General features: G+C 41.2%; 1 protein-coding gene across 1 annotated transcript in view; it reads right to left on the bottom strand.

The window, feature by feature from the left end:
• IL12RB2 (interleukin 12 receptor subunit beta 2) overlaps positions 1-13,276 on the bottom strand; it is a 55,617-nt gene extending 42,341 nt beyond the window's left edge. Inside the window, exons 1-3 of the mRNA XM_060233024.1 lie at positions 13,137-13,276; positions 1,961-2,048; positions 1,267-1,300 (exon numbers count right to left, since the gene is read on the bottom strand). Of these exons, the coding sequence (XP_060089007.1) occupies positions 1,267-1,300; positions 1,961-2,018 (92 nt within the window). The 5' untranslated portion in view covers positions 2,019-2,048; positions 13,137-13,276. The remainder of the gene's footprint in view (positions 1-1,266; positions 1,301-1,960; positions 2,049-13,136) is intronic.
• Between the last annotated feature and the right edge of the window lie 202 nt (positions 13,277-13,478).

Below are 13,478 nucleotides of genomic sequence, written 5' to 3'. Positions count from 1 at the left end.
GGTAATTTGGTCTTTAATTTCCCTTTCAGGGAGAGCCCAAAATGTGAGGAATCTGACCCTTAGCTGTGAGGCATTTGTGAGCTTTTTTGTGGATAAAGTCCTGTCGCTCTGTCACAACCTGTTCACCACTATTGATACAGTAAGGATACTTGAGGCTCCTTGGCCATCTTTGGATTCTGTGTTTGACAACTTAAGCTGACTCTCTCAGGCTGACATCAATGGGATCCTGGGTACTGTTAAGCTGACCATGTGCCTCTTAGATCCATGTCCACTGTGTCTGCTGAAGGCAGATGGAATTCAGGACCCCCTGATGGACATTATCAACCTGTCCCTTGATTCTGGGGTATATCCAGTGGGATTAAAAGAGGCTGTGCTAACACCACTCTTGAAAAAGTCATCTTTAGATTCACTTATCACCCAGGTTCAAATTTATCATTTCTCGGTAAGATGATTGAAAGAGCAATGGCTGAGCAGCTCCAGAGTTTCTTAGTGACTTAGTTTTCTCACTTCTGCAGGGCATGTAAAATAGAATGTTCCACCATGCCTATAGTTGAGGGCAGAAATGGCTTGGTATTACCATTCTGCTATGGTCTTTCCCATGCCCAGTTTATGATCTGCCCATGGAAGGAGTGAAAACTGCTATGCCATCATGTTTGGAAGATGTTACTGATTATATCTGTTATTAATTTCTATTTCCCTATTTATTGTATATTAACAGCTGTATGTTTTTATTATGATGTGTACCACCCTGAGCCCTTTGGGAGAGGGCAGTCTATAATGCTGATGATCATTGATGACTCTTAACAATGGGTTCAAAGCAGAGATCTGTCTGTGGATGATGCTAAGAATCATGGCTCTTCCCTCAGCAGTCATTTCAGGAAAGTTTATTCCCATGGCTGAGGGCCTATGTGGACTAATAGTTCAAGGGTTCAGAGGCTGCAGTGGTAAGGAGGAAGCTGGCAAAATTGCTTCCTCCTACCTCTTGCATGACCAGAGCGCCAATGATGGAAGAGACAGGATGGATCTTTGAATCTTTGTCACTCCTTACTTCAGCCCACTGACCCCCATGGTTTTTACTTCCTATGTGTCCCAGGATCCAGGGAGTGTGCATCCTTGCAAATGATTTGCTTCCAAAAAGGGAAAGTAGGGAAGATCAGTACTTCTTGTGTGATCCTTGGACCGGTTCCAACCCCGTGATTTTAGCTTAATTGCAAAAAATACTATTATTCTATTAAAGAATATATAAAATAAATGAAAATACTCAACTCATCACAGTCCTCCACACTTCCAAAGTTTACACCTGAAATTTTTAAAAGTTATTATTGTAAATAAGCAATTCAAAGAAATAAAAAGCATTTTCAAAACCTGTAGGCTTTCTTTGTTGTTGCTGGAGCTGAGTTGCTTGCTGGGTTCCAGCACTAGGCACTTGGGCAGAACTCACAAGGGGCCCATAGTTCAGTGGCAAAGCACCTGGTTTCTGTGCAAAAGGGCCTAGCTGAAGAGCCATCAGGGTCATAAGCCCATGGGGTAGGGGAAGGTCAATGCAGGCTGTAACTTTGTATTTAAAAAAACATCACTATCTAAAAGGGCCTCTCATAAGGCCATCAAGACCACTGAGACTTAAATTCAAATTCTAGCATGGCCAAGGCTCAGTCCATAGCATTTCACAGTTAAACTATCTTATGTGGAAGGCCTCAGCTAAAGTATCATGTGATCCATGGCTCATTTTATCTATGGTTCATTCACTCAGATCTCAGTTTGCCTTGACAAATGCTGGCTTTCTTGTCTTCTCCCAGTAAGCTGAGAGGATGCCAATAGGGAACAAGCCAAGATGTCTGCATTTGTACACCCTGTATACTTATATGCTGTCATATTTGCATGCACACCCCATTATGTCCAGATTAAGGGGGCTGCCTGAGAAGAGGTCAGTCAGGATGTCTGTTTGAAAATACAGACTTACCTATTCCTGTCCATGAAAGAAGCCAAATGGTTAAGAATGCATTCCATGAAAAGAACATCTCACCTGTTTTAAAACAAACAGATAAACACTGAAAAAAGAAAAAAAGAAAACTCTTCCAGCTAGCTATTAAAGACAGTAGTCAGAAAATGAGGCATCTCACATCCCAGATTCAGATTTCTTGAAGACTGTCAACTGCCTGGAAGAGGTGGTGAGGGAGGTCCTGTCCCGTTAATAGAAGGCTAATGGGTTGCTGTTTACTAGTTGGTGGTATTATTTACCACCATGTCATGAAAAGCATTAGCTGCTCTCTATTAAAAAGACAGGACATTCTTCTCCAGGCCTGCTGGCAATCCTGTTAAACACAGGGTTGTTTGAACCTCTGAATTAAAAAAAAAAATCTGAAACGGTGAGGCGTAGTGAAACGTGACGCCAAATGGCACTCTGCGCTACAATCCTAGGGCTTCTGCTGTTTTTAGTACTCTTGCCTTCAATAAGCAAGATTTCTTTTCTGATTGTGTAAGTGCTGATACATAACAGAAAATCATTCTGATGATCACATCATCTCTTAATTCAAACAAACAACATAGTGCTTCCCTTCCTGCTGTTTGGAAGGTTGCCTAATCTAGCTCCTGAAGGAAGTGCCTTTAAAAATTCCCTTAAAAGCCCTTTAAAACAACTAGGAATCACTGCACCTAGGGCTCCCCAAAGGCCTTGAGAAAAATGTCATGTCCTTTTACAAGAGGCTTAATGTATGGAGAAGGGTAGGTGAAACTTTTAATGGCATGGGGGTAACCTAACATCCCATTAAGTTTTTTTTAATAAGGACAGGGCATTTTTTTCTCTGGACACTGGGCAACCTGAACTGTGCTTACTGCCCCATTCAGAAGAAGAAGAATTGTTTTTTATACCCCACTTTTCTCTATCCTAAAGAGGCTCAGAGCAGCTTACAATTGCCTTCCCTTCCTCTCCCTACAACAAACACCTTGTGAGGTAGGTGGGGCTGAGAGAGTTCTGAGAGAACTGTGTGACTAGGGTTGCCAATCCCCAGGTGGGGGCAGGGGATCCCCCGGTTTGGAGGCCCTCCCCCCCACTTCTGGGTCATCAGAAAGCGGGGGGATGGAAGAGAAATGTCTGCTGGGAACTCTATTATTCCCTAGGGAGATTTATTCCCATAGAAAATAATGGAGAATTGATCCGCGGGTATCTGGGGCTCTGGGGGGGGGGCTGTTTTTTTAGGTAGAGGCACCAAATTTTCAGTATAGCATCTAGTGCCTCTCCCCAAAATACCCCCAAGTTTCAAAAAGATTGGACCAGGGGGTCCAATTCTATGAGCCTCAAAAGGAGGTGCCCCTATCCTTCATTATTTCCTATGGAAGGAAGGCATTGAAAAGGTGTGCTGTCCCTTTAAATGTGATGGCCAGAACTCCCTTTAAAGTTCAATTATGCTTGTCACAGCCTTGATCTTGGCTCCACCCCTAATGTCTCTTGGCTCCACCCCCAAAGTCTCCTGGCTCCACCCCCAAAGTCCCCAGATATTTCTTAAATTGGACTTGGCAACCCTATGTGTGACAGGCCCAAGGTCACCCAGCAGCTTCACGTGGTGGGGAAGCAAACCTGGTTCTCCAGGCCAGAGACCACTACACCACACTGGCTATCATGAGATGGCTGCACTTTTTAATTTTTTAAAAAAACTTTCAGTAAAATTCATAAAAACAAAAACTTTCACAGTTGAGGACAATATCAACAAAGAATCAAGGTAGGGAGGGCCAACATTACATCTCATGTTTGATCAGAAGTTTCCCCCTACAGAATGTTTTGGAATCTATCCCATACCACAGGGGAAGGACCTTTATTACTCCCTCTTTTCCTGAGGTCCTGGAGTCTGTCGACAAAGGGGGGGAAACTCCATGTTCATATACAAAGTGGGGAGAGGAGGGGACCAGAGCAAAATTCATAGACGTATCACTCCATATAAAAGAAAAACTTTTTTTTTTAATATTCTGGGATATGAAGTGAACTTTAACTACAAAACCCATTAAAAAAAACCAGTTACACAATCAAATGACATATCAGCAAAAAATCAGGGCAGGAAAGGTCAACATTACATTCCTGGTTTAATAAAAAAAACCACCCCCACAAAACACTTTGAAAACTACCCCCTACCACAGTGGGGGATCTCTTCAACACTCTCCCACCCTGAAGTACCTGGAATCTGCCAACAAGGGAAAGAGATGACTGCAACATGAGCACCCCCACCTCCATGAGCAGCCTCACTATCAACATGTCTTCCAACAAAATATGTCTTGTTCATTATAAGCATCATTCACACTTTTATCTTTGATATTGCAACCATGATCAAAGAATAACTTGACTCAGCAAAAATGAAAATACAACCCACCTATTTGCATCTACAGTAAGAAGGATATTCAGATTTTAGACTGCATGATCTCACCCATGAAGTATGGGTGGCTACAAGAAACAAAAATCACACATTGTAAATTACGCTTTGAAAGAAGATGAAAACACAAGCATTGTCTTTTCGCTTTCAACTTAAGTTTCTGTATGAATGAAGAGAAACGTTACTACAGGGACTCTGTTGATGGGAAATGAAAACTCACTTTAACCTTGCATACTGGCTCTAGTAGTGTTATGTTCTTACATGTAAACAGACTTTCAGCAAAGATTTGTCTGATTCTTTCTAATAATAGGTGAAACATAGTCCTCCCCACAGGCCTTCTTTGCTCCCTTGACCATAATCCTCCTTTTCCCCAGTGTCTTTGCCTCTCTGGATCTCCTTGCTGATGAAAACTCCTTTTTCTTCCTCTCCCTCTTTTCTTTTTGACTCTTTCTGCAGGCAACTCCTTCTACCTGTCCTGTGCTGATGGTCTTGCACTGAGCCTCTGTCCTGTTCTGTTCCTCTTCCTCCACACACCCAGCCTCCTCAGGCACCTGGCCTTTTGCTCTCCTGCTCCCCCTCCCTCTCAGTTAGACACTGCCTTTCTTTCCAACATGCCAACAGTACTCTCTTATCCCTCAGCTCTGAGTAAGGTCAGCTATGCCTGAGCACAGACTCCACTACTTGCTTCACATGTAAGTATACAATGAAATGCTGGGGAAAAGCTTTTGGCCATCAAATGATCCATCAGTATCCGTTTTATGGCGCATGGATAAGAATTTTTAAATTCCTTGTATCTCTTACACTTCTCTGGAAAATTCATGATCCAGATGTCATAAACATCTATCCAATAATTAAAGGATTGTGATTGGGGCCTTTCTCTGGGTGCCAATTTCTTGAGAGGCTCAAAAGGCAGCAACTAGGGGAAGAGCCTTTTCAGTGGTGGCCCCCCATCTTTGGAACAATCTCCCTCCTGTCTGGCACCAAATTTACCATCTTTTCAGTGCCAGGTTAAGATAGTCCTCTTTGCGGAAGCCTTTAAAGACTTTAAAGACTTTCCTGATCATGCAGAGGCCTGATAGGATTAGCTAGTCTACTGTTTTTAATGTTTTTATGTTATCGTAAATTAATTTTTAATAATGTTTTATCTATTCTATTTTATTGTTTTTATGCTTGTAAACCAACTGGCACACCTTCCACTAGATGCATATGACTTACTTCAGGAGTCCCTCAATAATCACTGAAAGATTCACAGAATGGTAACTGAAACTTCTTGGGGAAGTGGTCAAATATAACCTCCAGCCTTGTGGTTAAGCCCTACAGCACTGTTGCTTCATTTTCCTTTCAAGAAGCTGAGGGGATGAAATACTGGCTTAATTGTAATTTTAAGAAGCTATTAGGCAGCCACCACATACATATAAAATTTCAGATGGCAGCTGCATGTCTTTTCAGATTTTGACAGCATTTAGAAGAAATGCCTTTTTTGATTTCAAAACCAAGAAATGTTCCTAATTTTAGAAACTCACTCATGCTATATGCATGCTGAAACTGGAGTCAGCAGCTTTTCATAACTATGTAAAAACATAAACTATATAATAATTCTAAGTAAGAGCATGTCAGAAAGTCTGTCTCCATAACTGAAAATATACAGCATAACATTACTGATAATTTACAGGTTCATTAAAAGTCTATAATGTTTCTGAAGTGCAGACACTGGTTGTTGATCCGGAGGAGTTGGCTCTGCTAATCTGTTGTCGCAAAATAGTAGAGTCCAGTAACATCTTTAAGACTCTTTTTCTTAGCTACTGTACTCTTTTTTATTAGCCAGTAAACACATGAGAGAGATCTTACAATAAGTAATAAGTATACATAGGTGCCTCCTGCATGAAGGTTTTAGTGCATGAATCCCCATGTAGTTTGCATTTGGATTACTGGTAACTGTTCATCTCTGTCATTACCCTTGTTTCACATAATGGGTATTCTAGCGTCTCACTTGTCCCTCCAATATATCTTAATTTAAATGTTTCAGTTTCTTTTAAAAAGAGCCGTATTTGTTTCCTTACTGAGCCATATTTCAACAAAGCAGGAGCCAAGGTGCACCTTTAAGACCAACGAAGTTTTATTCCGAACGTAAGCTTTTGTGTGCTAAAAGCACACTTTTTCAGGAGGGGATCAGGTACAGTGGGCTGAAATACATGCAGTTTGTTGATTAAGAGGACACACTCATACAGAGCTGGGATCACATGGTGGAACAGTGTGATAATTTAGAAGGCCATTTGGTCTGGATAGCCATAAAAGGTAATAAAAGTACTTCTCAACAAGTAAATTAGGTGGACAACAAGGAAATACATGTCCTTTTGTAATTTACCTAGACTTACAGAAACACCAGTTGGCAGGCAACTTTTATTACCTTTTATGGCTATCCAGACCAAATGGCCTTCTAAATTGTCATACTGTTCCACCATGTGATCCCAGCTCTGTATCAGTTTGCCCTCTTAATCAACAAACTCCATGTATTTCAGCCCACTGTACCTGATCCACTCGTCTGAAGAAGTGTGCTTTTAGCATACGAAAGCTTACGTTCTGAATAAAACTTCATTGGTCTTAAAGATGCACTTGACTCCTGCTTTGTTCAATTGCTTCAGACAAACACGGCTGCCTACTTGGATCTGAGCCATATTTGGTTCTAGATCCACAGAAACCCTTGTTACAAGCCCTGGTTCTAAATGTTAGTTCCCCCCACTGTTCTCTCACACAAGAGAACCAGAGCAGACAGTCTCATATTAGTGTCACTGTGTTCCATCTACTTGGGCAGAAATCTGTATCTTGAGTACCTGTAAATGTATGACTCTGAAAAAGATATCATAAAGATGCATTTGGTGCCTTCCAAGCATGCATGTGTTTGAAAGCAAGCAAGTGCAAACATAGAAATTCAGCCAGGATCTGCTATAGCAGGAGGGGCTGTGCCTCAGTGGTAGAGCATCTGCTTGGCATGAAGAAGGTTCCAAGTTCAATCCCTGGTATATCCAGCTAAAAGGATCAGGTAGGAGGTGATGCAAAATATCTCTGCCTGAGACCCTGGAAAACTGCTGCCAGTCTGAGTGCAGAATATTGACTTTGATGGACCAAGGGTCTGAAGCAGTATTAGGCAGTTTATAAAGGAGAACTAGTTAGTATGGAGTCTGACACAGTCAGCAATAATAAGTTCTTTCTGTGTGTGATTACCAAATGACACTGTTCTACTGAGAGGGAAAATAATGTCACGAGGATGCATGAATGTTGTTCTATGCCTTATATTTCCATGTCCTGAAACATTTCGTAAACTACAACAGAGACACTCTTATAACTGCCTCAATTCCTGAAAACTCTTCTCCTGAGGGATGACACATTTACTGTGCAATCACCTGTCTTATGCTGGCATCTGAAATGACCAGAACTCCAGTCTTTTAAAAAATGTAACAATGTTTAATAGAAGTTTTATTTGTATAGGGAATGTGGAATAGCTGCAAATCACACACAATCAACAGCATATCTCCCTTTTTGTGAATCCCCCTAAAGCATTGTTGTGGGACCTACATAGCCAACCCGCCCCCCCCCCCCCCCCCGGTAAGCATTCTGCAGTTAGGAGGCAGAACTGAGCAAGACTGCCACCACTTTTACACCCCTGGATAGCTTATTTATCCACAAACAAGACAGAGGTGCTTTTGCCAATTTCTTCCTTCTCAGCCCCTGCCAGTGGCTTTTAGTCTACAAGATTCTTGAGAAGTCTCAGAGGACTGCTGTGAGAAGAGGAAGGCAGAGATGATCCTCCTTTGTGGGCACCTTCCAGTCATGCAACCATAGGATCTAACAGTGGTATGCTGGGATTAAAACAACCTCTACAGCACTGGCATACAGGGCCTATACATCTCAGACCTGGGGTGTGGCAAGCCACAATAGTCATCATTGCCATGGCTCAGGTCCAAGCTGACTGGACTCTTGTGGTGCTTCCAGCACCTTAGAGATCTCTTGGCTCAGCTTGCTGCTTGCCAAGAATAGCCCATCAACAGTAATCGGGACCATGAATAGCCCTTCAGGACCGTGGCCTCCCCTTCCCTACATTGCCTTGCTTTGCTGGTCTGGTACAACCTATTGTCTTTCACCTGCCTTGTCAGCATCCATCAGCACACAAGTCGGGATCTGCCCAGGAGCAGATGGAAATGGAAAAATTGGACAATGCCATCAATTGTTATTTGTTGATGTGATTTTATTACTATGTTTGTAATAAACCATTGCAACTATGTTTTATTAGGTTTAACTTGTAAATATGAATGTTGTTAGCCGCCCTGAGTTTGCTTGCGGAGAGGGCAGGATAGAAATTTAAAGTAAATAAAAGTAAATAAATAAATAAAAATATTGTACTGTTATTATTGTTAATGATTGATTGGATGTTTTAGAAACTGGATTTATATCTAATATCTCTGAGCCTGCTTGGGTGACAGGGCAGGCTAGAAGCCCAGTAAAAATAAATAAACAAACCAGGAACTTCCTGGAAAGTTAATGGGCCAGTCCACCCATGCAGGAATCAGAAAATGAGCATTGTCCATGCTCTGTAGGCATAGCTGGAGCATATTTGTGTCCCAAAACAAAATATATGATCTAACTTAAGGCAAAAACATTTGTTACAAAGATCATATAGATCTCTGTCAGTCTATAAAGATAAATTACATGCATGTGCAGCTGCAATTCAGATCATGGCCACACAGAAAGGGGAGAGGGGATCTAGCCCTCCAACCCCCTGTGTGGTTTCACTAATCAAAACTGGCCTCCCCATACTGTTAGCATTCTTAAGGGGGAGGGGGAGGACAACTTCTGTTCTTTTAATTATTAGGAAAACCTTCAATTTTCCTTTAAAATGCAGGGATTTTTTTAAAAGATGCAGGGAACTTGGTTTTGATTTGTGAAACTGAGTAGTGGACAAATTGTTAAATCCCTGCTGCCCTTCCCACACAGCTCTGATTTGAATTATGGTTCTTTGTATACCCCATTGACTTTTTACAGACTTAGGGAATCCATGATCTTCATATCTGTTTGTGCCCTCAGGTTCCAGAATGTTCCCAGTACCACTCTCCAGTCTCAGCACAAAGGAAACATAGACCTCCATCCTTTATCTTTTATTGTTTCTTTCTTTTTTACTTTCAGTGTTCTAAAGAGATCATTTTTTCACATCTTAGCATCTTGGAGACTTCATATGAATTGCTGCTCAGGTTGCTAAATCAGGTATGAAGTACACCAGATGAGACTTTTCTTTTCAGTTTCTGTATATGTCAAGGACACATGCTGAATGAGTGATTGACACAGGTCATTTACAAGAAAAAGTTCTGCAGCTTCTTTTACAAGAATTGTTTTCTTAATTGCAGTTTTAACATTTTTTTTAAAAAAAACAACCTCTCTTGGGTTTATACCATATGACACATGAAGCTATCTTATCCTGAATCAGACTGTTGGTTCATCAAGGTCAGTATTATGTACTCAAACTGGCAGCCACTCTGCAGAGTCTCAGGCAGAGGTCTTTCACATTACCTACTCCCTAGTCCTTTTAGCTGGAGATGCTGGGGACTGAGCCTGGGACCTTCTGCATGCAAAGTTGAGGCTCTTTCACTGAACCACAGCCTGACCCTGGTACCAGAAAATTCTAAAAACAATCCATCTTCCCCATCTGAACATTTTACTGTGGGGATCAACCCATGGAATTATATCTTTGTTTGTATTCATCTGTTCCCTGACCTGAAGCAAAACACACAACTACAATATGCACCATGCAGTCTGCAGGCCCTCTGTGGACAATCCTGTTGAGTCCTGATATGAAGATTAGAAGAAATTAAGGATAAAAACGGAGTTACCATAGTATAGTATAAGGCAAAGTTCTTTGAAAACTCTCTGGTCCTCAAAATGTACAAACATACAAAAATACAGAATAAATGAATATATACCTTGAATAAAACTTTGTTGGTCTTAAAAGTGCCACTGGACTTGTACTTTGTTCTTAAAAATTATGCCTACAATACCTAGAAGGGGTTTTTCACATATGTGAAAATGGAAGAAATCTGTGCATGAGTTCAGATATTTTTTTCAGGGATTCAGAGGGCTGGATGTGAAGGCAGAATTACTAGGTGGGCCATGGTGTGGCCGCAATACAGGTCTGAGATGAATGGGACCTGTATGCCAGTGCTGCAGAGGCACATGCTCAACTTACTCCATTGTGTGCATCTCCTTGTCCTAATTCCCTCTCAAATAGCACCAGAAGATGGAAGCAAAAATATCCCCTTTCCTGCCACAGTACCATTTAGATTCTCAGCTGGATGAACAAATTCATGCTCACCCGGTCTAGAAACTCATCCATCAGCTGCAGAGAGCTATTGCACTCTAATTTTATACAGCTGAAGTTCCTAGCAAGCTGAGCAGTGATTTCATGCTATTAAGAAATTATTTTTTCCCCTGTCATTCTTCATAGTTCTCCAGTTTGTGATTTTCTAAGGGTAGAAGATGTGCCAGTCATAATAAAGATGAAAACAGCATTGATAAAAGAATTTAAGTATGCAGGAATAAAAGGGAATCTCAGAATATATATATTTAAAAACTCAATGTTCTCCAGGTGGCTGGAAATCTCTGACTTCTGAGCCCTTGGAAGTAACCACCTGCATGCTTTTTTCTCTGAAGAACACTGACTTTCTCAATGTTCTGGATTGTGCATCAAATGTATATATGCATATAGTCTTTAAATAGCAAGAGAATGGATCATCATTGTGGTCTTATGCAGAATTATTCCAATGTATGGTCATTGACTTCAATTCCACATAACTCTGCATAGGATTTCTGTGTGTGTGTGTGTATGTTCTTTACATTTGGCTGTCCAGTTCAGTAAGATGTTTCTCAGTGAGGATGAACTTTTCCTTCAGGATCCAAAAGCAAAGCTTTGGGGTGCTATCATTGGGATTGCCCTTAGGCCCTGGCAGCCTCCATTGCTGAAAGGGCCTTAGTTTGGTATACCGATGTTGCAACCCATCCTGACTTGATAGAGCCTGACCTGATTGTAGATATTCAAATCCTGGTAACATTCAAGTTAAATTGCTGTAATGCATTTCCTTATTGGGCAGTTGATCCAGAATATGGTAGCCGTATTAGGATCTGAGATTGGTCAAGTAGACTATATTGTGCTAGTAGTAAAGCACTTCCACCATTTGTTCCAGTTTGATTTTAACTTATAAACCCCAAATAGCTTAGTACCAGAATACCAAAAGGACTGCCTTCTCCCATATGAATCTGCCTATCAACTGAGATAATCTTTGGAGACTCAGCTTCCAGTAACTGCATTTAGATATGAGGCCTAATGGTGGTTGGGAAGAAGTGGTGGTAGTGACACTCCACGTATGGAATTCCCCTCCAGGGTTATTCAAATGTCAACTAGTTTATGAGCTCTTAGGTTCCAGGTAAAGTTATTTATTTGACTAAATGATTTTAACATTGTCTGCTTCTTTTATCAGTACTTGAGAATGTGTTAAAAACTGTTTTTAATTGTGGTTTTTAATTGGTTTTTGCTTTTATCGATGCTTGCTAAATTTTCATTCATTCTGTAGGTTTCCCCCTATTTTGTTAGCATCTCAGCAATGTTATTTGTTAATTATGGTTTTTAGCCTCGAATGCTTTTTAACTAAAAGGCAGGGTAGAAATTTGAAATAAACCTAAAAACTGAATCATAGAAGTAAGAGTAGGAGCAAAAAACTGGCATATTTAGCTTGTTAAAAATAGTCAATTGAGGATCCTGAGCCTAAATCTTAATAATATTTTGGTCATAACCCAAATACACTAACTATAGATAATGTCTTGCATACAAACATACATACTTTAATTTCCTATATTACTTTCTATCAACTTTAAATTCAGTTCATTACTTTTCATCAGTTCTCTGTCTCTGAGTTATAATTATCTCCTCCCTCAAGAGAGAGCAACTGGTCAAAGTCTTGTTACTTGGAAAAGGAGAGAAGTAGCAAGCACTATGTCTCACGAGCATATTTTGTGATCATCCTGTTGAGCACTTGCAAATCCCTATTAAGCATTTCTGAGTGTTTAATAGGGAAACTTGCAAGGAAAAAAATTGAGCAGCTTTGAGTTGAACACAGGACATTTCACCCATTTCTTCCTTTCAGTTAATTTATTCCTAATTGTACGATGGCCATTCAGTTGCATGGGATGCAGATGCCTTTTCTCAAGGCTGAGATTCTTTACAAGTAGACCATGCTATTTTGTCCTGACAGTAAAATGGCAATATTCTGTCTCCAGGGAAATTCAGTTTCCCACTTCCAGCTGAAGCTTTCAGTGCATTTATAAGCACTATGAGGAATGCATGCATGTAAAGTAAAAGTGATACCTTTGCAGACCTTGGATAACTATAGACCCACTAAGGGAGTAGGGGAGAAGATTTCTTTTTGCTTCAAACCAGGGCTTTTTGTGTAGAAAAAGCCCAGCAGGAACTCATTTGCATATTAGGCCACACCCTGACATTATAGTTGCACACAGGGCTTTTTGTGTAGAAAAAGCTCAGCAGGAACTCATTTACATATTAGGCCACATCCCCTGATGTCAAGCCAGCCAGAACTGTGTTCTTGTGTGTTCCTGCTAAAAAAAAGCCCTGTCTCAAACAATCTCTGATAAAGCCAACCCTAGGGTCCTTCCTCCACAAATTCCAAGCAAGCAGAAGGGCCTTCCTTCCACCCTCCCTCTCAGTTCCTTCCTGCAACTCACCCCTGTATACTGTTCTGCTTCAGCTTCAATTCCCTTTCCTTGTTGACACGTCCTGGGTTGGCTGGTCAGAGCCAGCAAAGAATAAGCCCAGCAGCATGTGTGCGAGACACCGTGGTTCTTGCCTGCTTAGAGCAGCACTCGCTCCTCTCCCTTTACCTCTCTCCACCCATGCAGTGGTTTCCTCATTCACTCATTGACTGACTGACGTATGGTGCAGCAGTGAGCTGTGCTTCACTGGCAGTTCATTACCAACACTTTGACCCTCTCCCAATTTGCCTCAGCTGCCTGCCCCTTTGGGAGCTCTCTGTCAGAAGTGAAGTTCTGAGAGGAGGCTACAGGGGG

This window comes from Heteronotia binoei, chromosome 2 (genome assembly GCF_032191835.1).
Source record: "Heteronotia binoei isolate CCM8104 ecotype False Entrance Well chromosome 2, APGP_CSIRO_Hbin_v1, whole genome shotgun sequence".
Lineage (NCBI taxonomy): Eukaryota > Metazoa > Chordata > Lepidosauria > Squamata > Gekkonidae > Heteronotia > Heteronotia binoei.
The sequence above is the reverse complement of the archived record's forward strand: the minus strand, read 5'-3'. Positions and strand labels throughout refer to the sequence as shown.